The sequence below is a fragment of the Gopherus evgoodei genome, chromosome 4, assembly GCF_007399415.2.
Source record: "Gopherus evgoodei ecotype Sinaloan lineage chromosome 4, rGopEvg1_v1.p, whole genome shotgun sequence".
Lineage (NCBI taxonomy): Eukaryota > Metazoa > Chordata > Testudines > Testudinidae > Gopherus > Gopherus evgoodei.
In genome coordinates, this window is record NC_044325.1 from 107,292,234 (window position 1) to 107,310,493 (window position 18,260).

Here is an 18,260-nt window from a genome sequence, read left to right on the forward strand (position 1 = left end):
AAAAGGCACTCGTCCTCATTCCCTCCTTGCTGGTGAGTTAGCGAGCACCAGTAAGTTCCAGACATTGCTCACAGTAACAATGATGCATATTGCTCAGAGTTATACTGGTGTATGCAAGTACTCGCCAGTGAAGTCCAGGGATTTATTTCAGTGGAACACAGAGTAGAATCTGGCCTCAAAAGTATATCCTCCCTGAATCCATGAATTGCTATTATTGTTCATTATGATTGATACAACAGTGTTATTAATAATTATTGTTATTATGAATGATTTTGTTGACTTCTGCATCAAGTCCAAGACTCAGCACTTGTTTTAATATAGGAAATCTATGCAAGAATATACTAAATACCTAGATCTGAATCCTGACAAATGAAGGAGGCTTATTATTGGTTACTTATAAAACATGGACTCCCTTCCTAAGCAGAACTTAAAATGAAACGAAACAATGTTTCTCTCCTTTAGCGTTTTATTTGACCTTTATATTAAATAAGACTGTAGATATTCACCCCTTCTTGTCAACTGTTGGGAATGAGCTACATCCACCTTAATTGAATTGGCCTGGTTAGCACTGATCCCCCACTTGGTAAGGCAACTCCCATCTTTTCATGTGCTGTATATTTATACTTGCTTACTGTATTTTCCACTCCATGCATCTGATGAAGTGGGTTATATCCCACAAAAGCTTATGCCCAAATAAATGTGTTCATCTCTAAGGTGCCACAAGGACTCCTCGTTGTTTTTACTGTAGATTAGTAATCAGTCTTAGCAGACAGCTGTTATGGAGTCACCAATAGCTACTTCAGGCTGCCTCAAAACTGTGGTAGCTGTAATATGATGATAGCCTTAAGTGGACTATAACTGATGAGAAAAGGGAGAAGAAAAAAACAAAAACAATCAGCAACTTTCTATAAAACTACTTTTCAAAGAAAAACATATGGGCCGTTGAAGAGTCATAAATAAGATAGATTCAGCATGAACATTGAGATGCCATTTCAATTACCACTACAAATGCTAAGAGCCTAATTCAGTAAAGATAGAGCTACCCATGAGCAACTTATATTTAGCCCAAATTTTTCACATGAAAATTGTGATGCTCCCTCATTTTAAAATTATTATATTATATATATATATACACACATGCACACACACACACATATATATATATTTAAGTAAGTAGGAAAGAAGAACATGACTTATCTAAGTGGGAATAGTTCTATGTTTGGAACTAAGTGTGGTCACGAGGTAAAGCTCCTTTTTGAAATAATGGTTACAGGCAATAGCTATAACTTGCTTGTAGCATTTCTCACCAAGGTTTAAGCAGATGACTTTCACTCAATAGTGGCAGGCAGCAGAAATGTGTGTGTTTGTGGTCCAGCGGTAAATATGGAGCCAGAAATGCAATCCTACCCCCAGGTCATAAAGAACTAGCACAACCATTCAAAAACTGCTATTGCACCCCATGCTCTTCAGCAGTCTCAGTTTCCCTTCCCTCTAATGGAGTGTGGCTGGGGACTCTATGCTGTCACAGGTCCATTGGCAGCTCTTCATCTACCCTCAAACACCCATTGTGCTCCTATCTCACAGAACTATTTGGTATAGAAGACTCATCTATAGGACTCTACTGGTGGATTCCTATATGCCTACATGAGTGGGGTTAGAGCAAGTATTTCTAACCCAAGTTCAACCTTTTTTGTCTGAAGATGCCATAATAATGTAATTGTTATGCAAACACCAATTCCTAGTTCCTTTTGAAGAAAGATTACAGTAGGCACCATCAGATTCTTCTCCAGAAACTATGAAAAATACAGCATCACCCATATGCTATAGACTGCATGATCATTCTGTTCAGACAACAGAAGAGATTTTTTCTTAATTTTACCATTCTGTGGATGTTAGGCAACATCATGCTTTAGTACCACAGAACTGAATAATGACTGTCAAAAATTATGCATATCTGATTGCTCCATGACTTAGCCACTGAAAGTACAGTTCCTTCAGAAGGTATGCCTTTTATTAAAGGATATGCTGGGTATAACGAAGAACACATGCAGCCTTCTAATAGTCCTGATGAGAAAAACTAATGAAAATAGTTTCCTATGACAGCACCTAATCTGTTTAGTTTTTCATGATGGCTCACTCTTTGCAACAATTTAAAACAAAATCTTTTTCCATATTGCAGTAAAAATGATTGTCCTAGCTGCCAGTCAAACATCCTAAAAGCTTTTCTTTCTACAGCATTTGAGAAACACATACCAAGTTTTTTTCCTTAAAGGATACTTAAAGTTAGACTCAAGTCCATATTTAGACACCTAAATAAGTGGCCTTATTTCAGAAATGTTGAACACTGAGAACCTCTTACTGAAGTGAAAGCCCACAAGTTATTAGATTTGATGCAGTAGAAGATGAGACTAGCCGATCATAATTGTCCCATATTACCCTGAAAAGAGAAAGAGAGAGAGAGAGAGAGAGAGATATCACCCCCACATACTGGTCTGTACCCTCCACTTTTGGACTCTGAAGAGGTACACGTGTGCCAACCCACATTTGCAGAGGGATGCACTGTATTCTCCTTCTTTCACTTGTTACACAACATTGAAATTCTTTAAATCAGTATCAGTCATGACCTCTCTAAGTTGCTGATGTTCTAAAGGGACTTGATAAAAGTGTGGAAATAGTTCTTCAAGATCTTATGGTAATACAGGGGCTTGAAACATTGCTGAGCACCTGCTGCACAATATTTATCTACTTGTGTAAGTAAGAGTTTCCCCTCATTGTGTGAATAACTGACCTTGGACACTGTAACTAGAATATGAACTCTTCAACTATGCAGCCTTACACTGAATCTTGTAAAATACTTTAGCCTATCCACAGAAACTCATGGCTTTCTTGGTGAACTGAAACATTATCTCCTTCCACTCATGCCATCACTGAGAAGGTATGTTCCAAAGAACGTAAGGGCCAGACTTAATGTTTCCCTCAGCCATTTAAAAAATAGAAAACCAACCAAATTCTCAAGAACCTCCTTGATTTCTCTCTGTAGATAACGCCTGCAGGCTTAGTCTCTCCGATGTATTTACAGAGTGCAGAGAGAAACATACACATCCATGTTCCACTCTGCCACCTCACTGTCCCACCCAAACAGCTTTAGTCAGGATGTTTTTACCACATGCCACAACAACTAAAATACGAAAGTGGGACACTCAACATTCAAATCTTATAATAATGTCCACCTGGGCCCTGGATCCAAGATTTATACAGAATACTCTGAGCAAGTATCTGCAGTACTTGTCAAATTCAGCTACTAACCCATTTTGAAATAAGTCAGGAATCTACAAATTCACTTTTACCAAGAAAGGAAATGGAATGATTGTACCTTCCATAAAAATCCTCCTGCCAAAATTCTGGCTCGATTTCAGTCAAGTTAGCTCCACTAAGTCAGGGAACCATTCTTATCAGTCTGCTCCAGACTTTTGTCAAAGTTGTTCTATAGACAACTAGGAAGCTTAAATTGGCATAACGGGGAAGATAACGTCAACTGTGGGGCTGTAATCAAGTCACTGGTTAGAGCATGCCTTCAGGTGGTTATACTATGTGTTCTCTACAAGTTTGATAAAAGTCTTTAAAATGAGCATTAAACTGGGTTCTCTGCTTGATGTTTCTGGTTTCCATTTTACATCCTTTATTTAAGCATACTATTTTTATTTGAGCTACAGTTAATTTACTCTGGTTTGGACCTTGGGGGGGTTGTTTTTGTTTTTTAAGTTCTCACCCCTTTCTCTTCAGTTCTGGCTTCTTAAAAGATACAACTAATGTTTGATTTATTAAGTTTCAGCCAATAAGCTGAAATTTATAATAGGTGTTAAATAGACTACTGATATCAAGCTTGCCAACTTTACCAGTTTAGCCAGTACAATACCAGACTTCAGTAATACATATCTATAAGAAAATAATAAATTAGAGCCTGAAAACAGACTTTGGAATCCATTTAATCTAATCAGTTAATATACTATAAAATTCCATAAATACTATGCTTTATTCCTTCCAGATAAGTGTGTACCTCATTTTGTTTTTTATAAACATAGCTACAGCTTCTACCCCAACGAGGGCATTCCACACATTTGTTCCCTTGCCATTTTGACTAAACTTTTATTTTGCCTGCTATTTCCTTGTTTATAAGTCTAGCTTTTCCAGTCCTGAACGAGTCCCTCCTTTTGAGAAGTAGTTCAAAGAGCTTATCAGATTTGACCCTCGCTATCTCCCTTAATTTCTCGCTATCTCCTCTGAATCTACTTCTTTTTTCCCATCAGTGTTTTTCTCAGTGTTTTCTCAGCCCTTCTATAGGTATATCATTCCTACATGTATATATATCATCCCTATATAGTAATTGATCTCATCTGTGCCCTTAACACGCTCTTTATATCTTAACAAGATCATGGTGCTCAAACTTTGGCATGGTGACCTCTTTGTGGCCTAATAACACTCTTAAAGAGCACTAAGATAACTTCTTGGAATTGTTTTGTTTGTTTCTCTTACGAAGTAAGATTGTTCAGTGTACTTTGACTGCAGTCATTTGTTGGACTGATGACTTCCATTACTAGCAGCAGCAAGAGCTGGGGATCTTAATTGGTGCTAATGAGATGAATCCCCCTTTTAAAAAAATCTGACCATCTTCTGTTAACTGTTTCCTTGCCTGGGTAGGCCAACGACACATAGTCATAAACAATGTGTCTTGCCAAACAAATTCAGCCTCTCTTTTCCACTTTCCCAACTGTCCTTTCTGCTCTTCTCTTCAATTTTCCTTGCCTGGGGCCTTATCATAATCCAATTCTTAAAATTCAAAGACAAACTAGAAGGAGCATCCAACCTGGTGCTGATGATGAGCCTCTCTTCCCTTCCCCTTTGTACGACTCAAGAAATATTAGCATGTATAATAACTAAACCCTCAGATGGTGTGTGCGCTCAGATTTGGATTAGTTTGTGTTTTTAACTGCATTTTGATTCTCCTATTTAAACAGTCCCATTGGTATAGCCTTCCACCTATTCTATGGAAACAAAATAAACAATTGGTGATGGTAAATTCTTTTCCACCAACACAGACACTAACATAGTAAAATATAGTTATTTAACACAGTTCTATTAACAAAACCAAAATATTTTAAAGCTTATGTTAAATCCATTTATGTAATTAAAAGTGTACCATTTAATGATGTGAGGCAATATCATTAAATATACAGACTTACCCTGAATTTCAGAACTGCAAGAGCATTATTACTCCAACCATTTTATGCACCTTTGAGATAACAAACTGTAAACTGCAGACTATGCTGAAAAGGTAAGTTCATTCACCTATGTCTAGCAAGTAATTTCAAGAGCATACAGTCCACATAACAAAGACATAGGAAATTGTAAAATTTCCACTACAACACAGAGAAATCAGTCTTAGGTGAAATTACATAGAGATTATTCCATCTAAACATTTTCCATATGCTCACCTCCTCCCATCCTGCACACACTTTGTAACCCCACAAATGTTTATAAATTAACATGAATGAATTCAAAATGGTTTACAAAAAAACAAATACACGCATCAATACTACATGAACACTTGGGCCAAGAAAACATCAGGACTGGTAAAGAGTTGTCCGCAACATATACATTTGCATAAAGCCATACAGTCTGTAAGCAGAAACATTATATTCAGAATCACATAGGACTTCTAACAACCCAGAACTTTCTCACCTAAAAAGAAATTATATAATCTTATTCCTGGCAATTACGCAGGATTCTTTAGTATGTATCACACTAGAGCTTGTTTAGATTTTGCAATCACTTCTGGTTCTTAACCACAATCCAATCATGAATTTCTAAGATACTTCACTATTAAATACAATGGATCTGTTAACAGAAATAGTTCTTCTTACCAATGTTAAAAGCACCATTTTAATTTATTTCATTCATTTTGGAATGTGGAAGATCAGTATATGCAGATTCATATGCTGGCAGTATAAGTGATTCCACAAAGATTCCCTTTAAAATTAGATAGTCTTACGGTGAAAAACAAAAAGGAAAAGCCTTAATCTCTTTGAAAAGATGTCTTGCTTACCTGACTCTGCCATACCACACCGACAGGCTGAACAATATTATCAGCTCTTCAAGTGCTAACTGGAAGGATATTTTCTCTCTTGCTGGATTAATAATCAACTTTTCAGATAGTTCATTTGTAATTCTCTGCTGGTTAACCCTTTGCATTGCTCCCACTCTACACTAAACAGTCTACCTGCTTTCCAGTCCATTTTAATGAGAAAACAAAATAAAATGATGGTACATACGTGAAACTACTATAAAATAAAAAAGAAGAAGCTGATTTGGAAATTTGAGGGCAGGTATTTGATAAACTAAATACATACAACATTCAAAATGTTTTCAGACTAAACATCCTTTATAAAAGTTTGGATTTTTAAAGGTCTCTAACCCCTTAAATTTAATAGTCTGAAAAGACAACTGCATTTGGATAAACCACATTATCAACAAATCAAATGCTGTCAAGTCCAAAGGCTCATACTACATCACGTTCCCATGAACTTACCACTTGGCCTCTCATCTTCAGTGTATATGCGAGTGTGACACATGCCTGCTATGCTTGGAAAATAACATTTTTTATTACTGAATAGTTAGCTGAGAAATTATCACAATTATCAGTTTGTGCAAGGCCGTCCATCTGTGTTGTCAGAAAGCAAGAGCAAGAGTGGTTGGGAGCAGAGAGGAGATAAGAAAGGCTCAGAATAGCTAAAAAGAGGAGTTTAAATAAGGTCAGAACAGCTTAAGATGAGAAACCTAGTAATTACAGGGAAGTTTGTTTTTCAAAGATAATAAATAGCTAATTACAAAATTTGTTATCGATCTCACAGCTCTATGCTGAAGCAAGTGAAAATTACTCAGATATGGTTGTGTTAATGGGGTTATGGGGCCCCATATGAAAAGGTGGGTGAAAACCTTAAAATCCCAACCTGAAATCACTAATCTTTGTTTTAGAGAAGCGAGATGCCCCCTAGCATATGCTTTGGTCAGGGTCAGGGTGGAGGGGATGTGGTGGCAGAAAGAAAATAATTTCTCAGATGACAGAAGCATCATGTTGCAAAAGCAGAGAAATAAGAACGTGAAAAGCAGTGCTCCTACATTCCCTTTTCTGTCTAAAAAGCAACTGTCTTTGGTTTTAAGAAGCACTGGGCAAAATCCAAGAGATTACAGCCTTTTCACTAACAGAATGCTTTCCCTGTAAAAATGCGCAGTAGCTGTTTTATTAAATAGCACTGAAGTACTTTTGTTTTCCCCACAGACAAAGGGGCAGAACCTCCTAAAGTTATGATACAGCACAAAAGAGACTACCTCCCTCTGCACAAAAGCAGTCCTTTATTAGGATCCCTGTAGCAAATTTATTTTTTACAGGATTGTAGGTCTCTCTGCAGCAGTACGTAATACTGTTTGCAATAAACATTCTATGATATGTGCTGTAGAATTTATGATAAAATGTTGTAAAGTGTTGAAGCAAATTTATTTCATATTTATAGTTAATTTTATTCAGTGTGTGTTTGAAGGAAAACCTTTTAAGAACACCAATAATGTGAGAAAGCTACAACAACTAAATGTATTGTTAAGTATCACATCACTGGTACTCCTGGGGGTTTCTCTTCATGGGAAGAAAGCTTAAACAACATTTTTTAACACATTGGAGTGCTTCCCAGAGATGTGATGGCCTACAGAGGCAGTGCAGTACCAAACACATTGGAATAGTAGGTCAGTAAACAAGCTTTTTCAGAGGATGAATACAAATAAAAATAACTTTGTTTAATAAAGACAAATTATAGTTATCCTTTGTTCTGTAAGAGGTGCATTATCGCTCTCTCCTGTTTCACCTGACTCAACTGGAGGTATTTGTTCCATCACCTGACTTAGTGGTTGGCTAGAAATAATAGGACAAAACAATCTACTATTGTTACATGAGACAACAACCTTTCATGTCCTTGAAGCTCACCATGATCTTTCATCTTTCCTATTCCCCAACGGTCTCTCATAACAACTAAAACTACACTCAGTTAGGCTGAATTCCAGATTGTCATAAAAAGTGCCCTGGCCTTTCAAAACAAAACCAATTTTTACACCAAGGTGGGGGAGAAACACAAGTTCATTGTTCCAGCACAGATGGAAGTTAGAGTTACTAGGGCAACAGCTCTAATCCTCCTTTTTACCACCTTTTTCACATCATTGGCCTATCAAGTGTGCTACCTTTTAACTCACAAGCTCAAAAGCTGGTAGTCTAACTGGCTGCCCTAATTAGCTACGATTTTCACAGTACAGACAACATGATGAGCTAATCGAAATTTGCAAAATAATGACGTACCTCCAGCAAATATTCCTCCTCCTGAGGCCCAGTCTTAGAATAACAATAATGAGACCATTATTAGAGGAGGGCATTAAAATGCTGCACTGCTGCTAAACAGAGAACTTAATTGTTCTGGTCTTGTCCATTGAATCAACAACCTATTGTTGTAGACTTGAAAAATAAAGGACTGGAGAATGGGTGCCATAATGATTGGTCTGTGCTGCCATACCAGCACTCTGAGAATTGTTTTCCTTTTGAAACTCTTGATGGACTAGTAGTTTTGTTTAAAAGTAATATAAAAGGCAATTGTCTGGATAAAAAGTCCTATTTATTGAAATCTTTAGAAGGAGTTGCATGGATTTGTTTGTGACCCCTGAGATAAAAACACAGGGACCATAATAATACTATTTGTAAAGCCCTGCTACCGCTGCCTACAGTAACACTAGATAGCACAGTCTTGTCTAGCTGCTGCAAGAGGAAGGAAGGCATTTCCTTAGTAGACAGTAAGAATGACATAAGGTCAAATACTGGGCAGATCCAACTAATCTGTAAATGAGAAAATATTTTATTAAACAAAATAGCAATTAGGGTTTCTGGTTTTAGGTTTAAACCAATAAATCTACACAGAAATCATGTGTAGCTCAAATTTGTTTGTTTTTTTTAAATAACTATTGCAAATAACCAACTTCAGCTATTCTGAATTTGTTTCAACTCCTCTGTTGAGTGATGTCCCAAAGTTTGTGATTGGGAAGTCAAATAATATATCTAGAGATGTAGGCAACTGAAAAGTGCTATTGGCAATTTACAGTTTTTCCTGTGTTTAAAGAGAGAGCATTCTTTGAAGTGAAAATTGTAACTGGGAGGAAAAGTTTGTTAAAAAATCTTAGGTTTTTTTTGGTTTTAATTCTGCTTTTTAACTGATAAAACTCAAGTATGCAGTTTGAAAATGTCTTAACTTGTATAAAATAAACACTGAGTTTGAGAGGAGAAAACAATAAAACCAGAAACCCTAGTTTTAATCCATCAAAACATTTGGCAAAATACATTGTTCTTAGTTCCATCAGTATAAAATGACAATAAGCCCATGGGTTAGTCTAGATTTATGCTGGTAGAAATGAAATCAGAATCAGGTCCCACCATTTTTTTTTTCTATTTTTAAGCAAATCTCTACGTATAAATGGATCAGAAATAAGATAATACAAGACTGCATACTGAGACTCGAAAGTTAATTCAAACAAGAAGAAACAGAAGTTAGCCCCCAAAGTGCTCCCATGGGTATTTTTGACATTGATTTCAGTGGCAGCATATTCAGATCTTCACTTACTCTATTATAATCAACATTTTGTCGCCAATGTTAAAAAAAGAAAGAAAGAAAAAGTTAGAAGTTAAAGGTTAACTCACACTACATTTTTAACAGTACCCAGACAGATTTACATGCTGTAAAGGTGTCTTGCATGTAGTATCACAGTACATATTTTCTCTAAAGTCAGGGGCTTTTCTTTTGTAAATTGAAAAAATGCATAATATAAAGAAGTATTAAATTGTAAATAAGACCTCTTGCTTCATTCAATCCATGCCTTGCTTCATTTATCTTCATCTTGTTAAGCTAACTTAATTAACAATCTCAGTGTTGCACACTTTCTCTTTTCATTACATCAAATAATGGCCTGGATGTGGGAGGAAGCCCTCACCACAGGGATCTTGAAACACTACCTTGAGGAAGAGTTTCTTACATATGTATTGCTTTAGCAATATTAACTAGATAGATGTATTAATCTTACAACATTTATTAAATGGGCTCTTCACTGCTTTAAAAGAATTATGCTTCAAATTCCTTTAAAGAAAAAAACATTTCAGAAGCCTTTAATAGCCATTAAAAAAACCAAACAGGCACCATAAATTCATAACTAGTTTTACTCAATGCTTTATTTAATATAAAACACAATTGCACTTGGTACAAACAGTTTGTACCCAATTATGTATACTACCCAAAACATAATAATGTGTCAAATTACTCGACCAAAGCTGTCATACCATTTGCCTGTGAATGTTCTGTATATAATTAATTGGATGATTGGAATGATTTCATTGGCGAATCTGGTTATTTTAATACTGTAACAGGGAGCACTGTGTTCAACTATACAACAAGTCTTCCTGCTTTAACCTACAATATTATCGCATCTGCAGCTATGCAAATGGACAAAACAGTAAAGCCTTTTTTAATCTTACCCTGATCAACCAGCCCTCTTTCTCCTAGTGTTTCTTATTTAATTAAAACAGACACTGACAGAAGGACATGGATTAGGACTGTAATGATGCATTTACTTAGATTAATCGGAGGCTTCTCTTGGAGTAATGGCTTAAACAAAGAACAAAAGGAAAATTGTTATGAAACAGCCTTTTATCCCAGGCAAAGGTCACATTATGAGGTTTTTAATTTTGTCAGCCTCTGTTACACTGGGCCTTGCTACTGGAATGAGATTTTTTTTTCTCCCCAATGCGAGTTATTATGACACAGCCATTAAAACTGCAAATTAAAATGTCTGATTTTAAAAAAGGTTGCTTAGCTTCGGAACCCTCTAATTAGCATGTTGTGCATTGTTGTGAAGGAAAGAAGCCTAAAATGCTAATGACCTGCTGCCAGGTGACCGTACTGTTGCGCAAAATAATAAGGATCCTTTCAAGTAATAATATTAATACGCAGCTCTTATGAATTATCCAACCTCAGGTCTGCTCTGCACCACATGTGCTTAAAGAAACAATGTGCATCCAGCCAAAGATCTGAGTTCCACAGACAACACCACAGTGTTCCATATGAAAACTGGAGAGAAGTGTATATCCACCGAGACATTATAAGGGGAGGGCAAAGCAGGGAAAGTCACCAGAAGCTAAGTGAAACTGGGGACAGCACAGGGAAAAGCAAGGAATGGGAAATTCTCAGCCACGTACAAGAAAGATATTCCAGAGACAACTTCTCTTGAACTCAGGAGCTAGCAAACAGGCAGTTGTGTGAGTTTTCTGAGAGTTTGTTTGTTGTGCTTGCTTCCTTGTTGTGTGCCTGCTTGATTGAAGTTTTAGTGTGGTCTATTTAGGGGGACTGTGTGCTGAGCCTAGCCATCTACTAGGCACGGTTGAAGAGCTTCTTAAACGAAGCTCTAGCCTACCATTCTTTGATCCTTAATCCCTTTAGGATCCTTGATGAGGGGGCAGGGCTGACGCAAGGAGATCAAGGGTTAAAAAAGCCAGCTTGTACTGACCAGAAGAGCTAGTAACCAGGAGCAGAACAGGAGGAGTTTTGCAAAGATATTAGAAGAGGAGTGTGCGAGCAAGATACACCTAATAAACATTTTCTAAACAGAGGTCAATAAAGACCCATGCAAAAAAAACAAAAACAAAACAAAACCACAATCCACAAAGAACGAACAAAAAAAACCAAACCCTGCAAGAGTAAAATTAATGCAGGCAGAAGTTCAGCAGCACAGTGGGGGCTATCCAGTTTATTGCACTAAATGCAGCTTGTATGATTACTTGCCTTGTAGGCAGTGGTATGTTCTGTGCATTCTGTGCAATCAGCTCATAAGGTGACCAGATAGTAAGTGTAAAAAATCGGGACAGGAGGTAGAGAGTAATAGGTGCCTATATAAGAAAAAACTCCCAAAATCGGGACTGTCCCTATAAAATCAGGACATCTGGTCACCCTAGCAGCTCATGACCTGCAGAGACCAAGTGCGGGCTCTTGAGACCAGTGTGGCTGAACTGCACGAGGTAAGGGAGATAGAAATATACATAGACAAGACTTTCTGGGACAAGTAGAGCACTCCCACCTGCAGTCTGTCAGCCTCTACACTGTTGAGGAGGAGCAAAATCTCGAGGAGGGAGATCATCAAGCTAGAGCAGATGGAAACGATCCCATAGTTGGGACTCTCCTTCCAGAAGATGTATGGTATCCTCTCACACAGAGGATACCCCTCCAGCTGAGGGAACCTCAGTTATTAGGAAAAGACAGGTAATGGTAATGTGGGATTTGATTATTAGAAATAATAGGACAAACTGGAGAAATGGTCTGAGGTAAACAGGATGAAGTTCAATAAAGATAAATGCAAAGTGCTCCCTTAGGAAGGAACATCAGTTTTCACACATACAGAATGGGAAGAGACTGCTAGGAAGGAGTATGGCAGAAAGAGATCTAGGGGTCATAGTGGACCACAAGCTTAATGATTGAACAGTGTGATACTGTTGCAAAAAAAAAGCAAAACGTGATTCTGGGATGCATAACAGGTGTGTTGTAAACAAGACACGAGAAGTCATTCTTCCGCTTTTACTCTGCGCTGGTTAGGCCTCAACTGGAGTATGTGTCCAGTTCTGGGCACCGCATTTCAAGAAAGATGTGGAGAAATTGGGAGGGGTCCAGAGAAGAGCAACAAGAATGATTAAAGGTCTTGAGAACATGACCGATGAAGGAAGGCTGAAGGAATTGGGTTTGTTTGTTTGGAAAGAGAAGACTGAGAGGGGACATGATAGCAGTTTTCAGGTATCTAAAGGGTGTCATCAGGAGGAGGGAAAAACTTGTTCACCTTAGCCTCCATGAATAGAACAAGAAGCAATGGGCTTAAACTGCAGCAAGGGAGAATTTAGGTTGGACATTAGGAAAAAAGTTCCTAACTGTCAGGGTAGTTAAACACTGGAATAGATTGCCTAGGGAAGTTGTGGAATCTCCATTGCTGGAGATATTTAAGAGTAGGTTAGATAAATGTCTATCAGGGATGGTCTAGACGTATTTGGTCCTGCCAGAGGGCAGGGGGACTGGACTCGATGACCTCTCGAGGTCCCTTCCAGTCCTAGAGTCTATGAGTCTATGAGTCTAGAAATACTGACAGTTGGTTTATTACTGGGAGAACTGCATGGTGAATTACCTGCTGCATGCAAAAGACTGTGGACATTTCAAGACATCTAGATAGATATATGTGCAGTGCTGATGGTCATAGTACATGTAGGCACAGGCAAAGGTACAGAGAGGGTCCTGAAAGCCAAATTTAGGCTGCTAAGTAAAGAGATTAAAGTCCAGGATCTCCAGGGCAAGCATTCTTTGAAATGCTTCCAATTCTACATGCAGGGCCAGGAAGACAGGCAGAACTTCAGGGTCTCAATGCACGGATGGGTCAATGGCGTTTAAAGGAAGGATTTAGGTTTACTAGGAACTGGAGAACCTTTTGAGAAAGGAAGAGCCTATACAGCAAGCATGGGCTCCAACTAAACCAAAACAGAACCAGACTGCTGGTAAGTAAAATTAAACAGGTCAGAGGATTTTTTAAACGATGGGCTAGGGAAAAAAACAACAGGTACAGAGAAGCACACAGTTTGGACAGACACATCTCTTGGGGGAAGATTTATTAAAGAAGATAATCTATATCCTAGTAAAAAGGAGAGGATAGGAGGTAATAAAGTATAGGTAGGAACTGAAGAGAAACACTCAAACAAAACAGAGGTCCATTCAATTACATCACATGAAGGCAAACAAGTAAATATTGACAAATTATATAAGTACTTGTATACAAATACAGAAGTCTAAATGCTAAAATGGGTGAACTTGAATGCCTGGCATTAAATAAGGATATTGATATAAGAAGCATTGAAGAACTTGGTGGAACTATGATAATCAGTGGGACACAGTAATATTGAGGTACATAATGTATAGGAATCACTGAGTAAGTCATGCTGGTGGAGGAGTGGCACTTTATGTGAAAGAAGGGCATACAATCAAATATAGTAAAAATCTTAAATGAATCAAACAGAATCTCTATGGCTAAAAACTCAATGCTTGAATAATAAGAGTACAACAGTAGAAATATACTCCTATGGATGGTAATGGTGATTGTGAAATGCTCAGGGAGATTAGAGAGGTTACAAAAAACAGAAAACTGAACCATAATAGGGGATTACAACTATCGCTGTATTGACTGGAAGCTTGGCCCCTCAGGATGGGATGCAGAAATACAACTTCTAGACACCATTAATGACGGCTTCTTGGAGCAGCAAGTCCTAGAACCCACAATTCTTGATTTAGTCCTAAATGGCACACAGGATTTGGTCCAAGAGCTGAATATAGCTGAGCCACTTGGTAACAGTGACCATAATGTAATTAAATGCATCATCACTAGGGGAGGTGGGGGAAAGGGAATACCAAAGAAACCTACCACAGTAGCATTTAGCTTCAAAAAGGAGAATGTCACAAAAATGAGGAGGCTAGTTAAACAGAAATTAAAAGGAACAGTTACAAGGCAATGGCTACAAGCTGCATGGAAACTTTTCAAAATAGAGAGTCAAACTATATACACACCCCAGATAAAAAAAAATAGTAAAAGGACTAAAAAATGCCACCATGGCTAAAAGAGAAGAGTAAAAGAGGCAGTTCTAGTCATCCACATTTCAAAAAACATATTTTAGAATTGGAAAAAGTACTGAGAAGGGCAACAAAAATGATTAAGGGTATGGAACAGCATCCATATAAGGAGAGAGTAAAAAGACTGGAACTGTTCAGCTTGGGAAAGAGATGACCAAGGGGCTACAAAATCATGAATGGAATGGCGAAAAAGTGTTATTTACCCCCACCTATAACAGCAGAAGCAGGGGTGACCTAATTAAATTAATAGGCAGCAGGTTTAAAACAAACACAAGGAAGTACTTCTTCACACAATGCACAGTCAACCTGTAGAACTTGTTACGAGGGGATGTTGTGAAGGTCAAAAGTATAACTGGGTTCAAAAAAAGAATTAGAGAAGTTTGTGGAGGACAGATCCATCAATGACTACTAGCCAAGATTGTCAAAGATGTAACCCCATGTTCTGGGTGTCCTTAAACCTCTGACTGCTAGAAGCTGGGATTGGACAATAGGGGATGGATCCCTTGATAAATTGCTCTATTCTGTTCACTCTGTCTGAAGCATCTGGCACCAGCCACTGTCAACAGGCAGGATATTGGGTTAGATAGGCCATTGGTCTGAATCAATACAGCCATTCTTACAATATAAATATTCTAAACTTCAACTCCAGTCAGGGTCTAGAGAGTCCTGTTTATAGGCTTTGTTCACCTGGAGTCAAGACTGCATCCAAAAAGATCCCAAGATCCAAGTACAGGTACATTTTGTCACTGTATAATCAGCCCTTTTATTTACAATTTAGCATAAGGAGAGGCATCTTAATACCAGAAGACTCAACCAGTGTTGACAAGTCTCACAATTTTATTGCGAGTCTTGTGAAATTTTCTTAAAGCTCCAGCTCCAGGAAATATTTAAATAAGTGAGAATCTCAGTGGTTATTGTTTTTTCTAATAGCTCTCACAATTGCAGAGAAAAGTTTGAAAATGTGACCCAAGTGTACCCTAAAGACTCAGAAACAAGAAAAAAAGAACATGATTTTTAATGTTATGATCTTTATACCAATCTAATGATTCATTGGGACCCATTCATGATTTTGAATGTTTGGGATTAGCAATATTTCTCACCTCACATAGAAAACAGAAAAAAGAAAAAACAGCTAATTATACAGTGACAAAACAAATCTAAACTTAAGGACATTTTCAATTCATTTACATAAACCTTAAAGGAGTGCAGAGCTTGGATCAAATCCAAGCTTCATCTGCTGCACAGAGACATCAGCAACTGGGTTCCACAACTGCAAACATATCCATAAATTCTCAGTTCCTCTCTACTGTGTTTCTAAAGTGATAAACAGGGAAACAACTCCTCACCAGAAATAGAATTTATGGTTCTGGCATACAGAACAGGGTACGATATACAGGGGAGGACCATTGCACTAGACAGCGTGACCACAGTTGATAGCATTACATCAGGCAACATGTAGTGAAGTTCCCAGATTTGGCATAATCCTGTGTGTCAACAAATCTTTGGGGTGGCCCCACAGGTAGGGCCAGGTAGGCTCACAGGGAGCACCCCTTCACATGTCAATGGAGAATTTGAATGTACAGTGTGCTGTGGTGGTCTTGTCCATCCTGGCAACATGGTCAAAAAGCATGCAACACCACTTTTGAACATGAGCAATTGAGAGAAGGCCAGATCTCTACAAGATTGTGACATTTCTCACAAAGTCAAACCTCTTTGTGGTAAGGATTTGGTGCTGACAGCACATATGGAATGTGTCTAGCCCCTTCAAGTCTGCCTGTAAGAGGATCCAGGTTTCTGACCCATATAGCAATATAAGTAGTACATAGGTTTGATAGATCAGGAAGTCTAAGCACAAAGACATTTTCTGCATCCCCAAGTGAGACGTGGATTTATGCGGGAGGCAGGGAGACCTATTGGTCAAAGAACGTCCAGTTACCTGCAAGTGTTTGAACTCTGCTTGCAGCCTAGATAGATGAAATCAACACCCTCCGCAGTACTTGACCCATCTGCACTGGGCTTCTGGTGGCCCAGCCTCAAGGTTCTGGACCTTGGTCATCTGCCATGAGATGTTCAGCCCCATAGTGGAGTGGGGTTTTGAAGACCCTGGAGGAGCAGCTTGAAATTCTCTCAATTCTCCACAAGCCAGGCAGCATCATTATTTCATGAACTCTTCTTGATCAACTTTGATTCCATCATATGGAGCAGTAAGTCCTAACACCCAGGTCACAGCTTGAGAGAATAGTGCTGGAGTGAGAATACATTCCTGTCTCATACCTGAGGTTGCACAGAAATGTGGCAAAAGCCATGAACCAAAATACACTCTCTCACACACCAGATTTAGTAGAACATCTGGAAAGCCAACTCCATTCACTGTGAACCAAAGCAAAAGCTGCTTTTGTCATAGTATCTTTCCCCAATCTGAACCTTAGAGTCCAAAAGTTGGGGTACCAGCATGAATTCCTCTAAGCTTAATTACCTGCTTAGATCTGATAAGCTGCAACCAATCAGGAATTTCAGTGCCTGATACACTCTGGTCCCCCCAAAACCTTCCGTGGGGACCCCCAAGACCCAGACCTCCTGGATCTTAACACACCGTTGCCTCTCCCAGACTTTCCCTCCCTTCTCTTCGCCTCCAGGTGTTCCCTCCCTGGGCTCCTGGAGAGAGAGACAGATTCAAGCTCCGTGAATCTAAAACAAAGGGATTCCACCCTTCTCCCCTCCCTTCCCGTTCCCTGTTAAGTACAGACTCAATTCCCTGGAGCCTCAACAAGGGGAAAAAATCAGACAGATCTTAAAAGCAAAACTTTTAATAAAAAGAAAGAAAAAAAGTAAGTTATCTCTGCAATTTAGATGGTAAAAGTTACAGGGTCTGTCAGCTTATAGACACTAGAAAGAAGCCTCCCCCCAGCAAAAATACAATTCAAAATACTTCCAGCAAACTACACATTTGCAAATACAGAAAACAATCAAAAGACTATAACCGCCTTTCTTACTAAATACTCACTATTCTGAATATATAAGAGACTGTAGCAGGAAGATTGGCAAGAAACCTGGTTGCACGTCTAGTCCCTTCCAGGACCCAGAGAGAACAAAGCAAAACCCAAAAAACACAAACAAAGGCTTCCCTCCACCGAGATTTGAAAGTATCTTGTCTCCTGATTGGTCCCCTGGTCAGGTGTTTGGTTCCCTGTTTGTTAAAGAGACATTAACCTTTAACTATCTGTTTATGACAGCTTTGAAGTCAAAATATACTGTGTGAAGTGGGCACATAGATTCTTGGTGCAGTTCAGCAAGAAGCCAGATAGTAAGGAGAGCATCCATAGTCCACTGCCCAACAATGAAACCTGATTGCTGTGGACAATGATGTCTGCTAAGGAGTGAAGACCTTTCCAGGGTGTTATAACTATAAAACTGGCCTGTATATGTCACACTTAGTGTGAGATCCTTTGCTCTTATACAGGGACACTATGATGTTGTCTT

The 18,260-nt window shown here is 38.5% G+C and overlaps 1 protein-coding gene across 16 annotated transcripts in view; it reads right to left on the bottom strand.

Annotated features, from left to right (window-relative positions):
• Positions 1-18,260, bottom strand: part of SOX6 (SRY-box transcription factor 6) — a 459,305-nt gene that overhangs the window by 314,916 nt on the left and 126,129 nt on the right. For 2 of the 16 annotated variants that reach the window (XM_030560464.1, XM_030560459.1), the window contains exon 1: positions 6,104-6,440. The exons of 3 other annotated variants lie outside the window; for them this stretch is intronic. In XM_030560464.1, coding sequence (XP_030416324.1) covers positions 6,104-6,249 — 146 coding nt within the window. In that variant the 5' untranslated portion in view covers positions 6,250-6,440. Of the gene's footprint in view, positions 1-6,103; positions 6,454-6,586; positions 6,671-18,260 lie in introns of those variants that run through there. 11 more of the 16 variants (XM_030560473.1, XM_030560468.1, XM_030560474.1 and 8 more) reach the window with 11 other exon arrangements.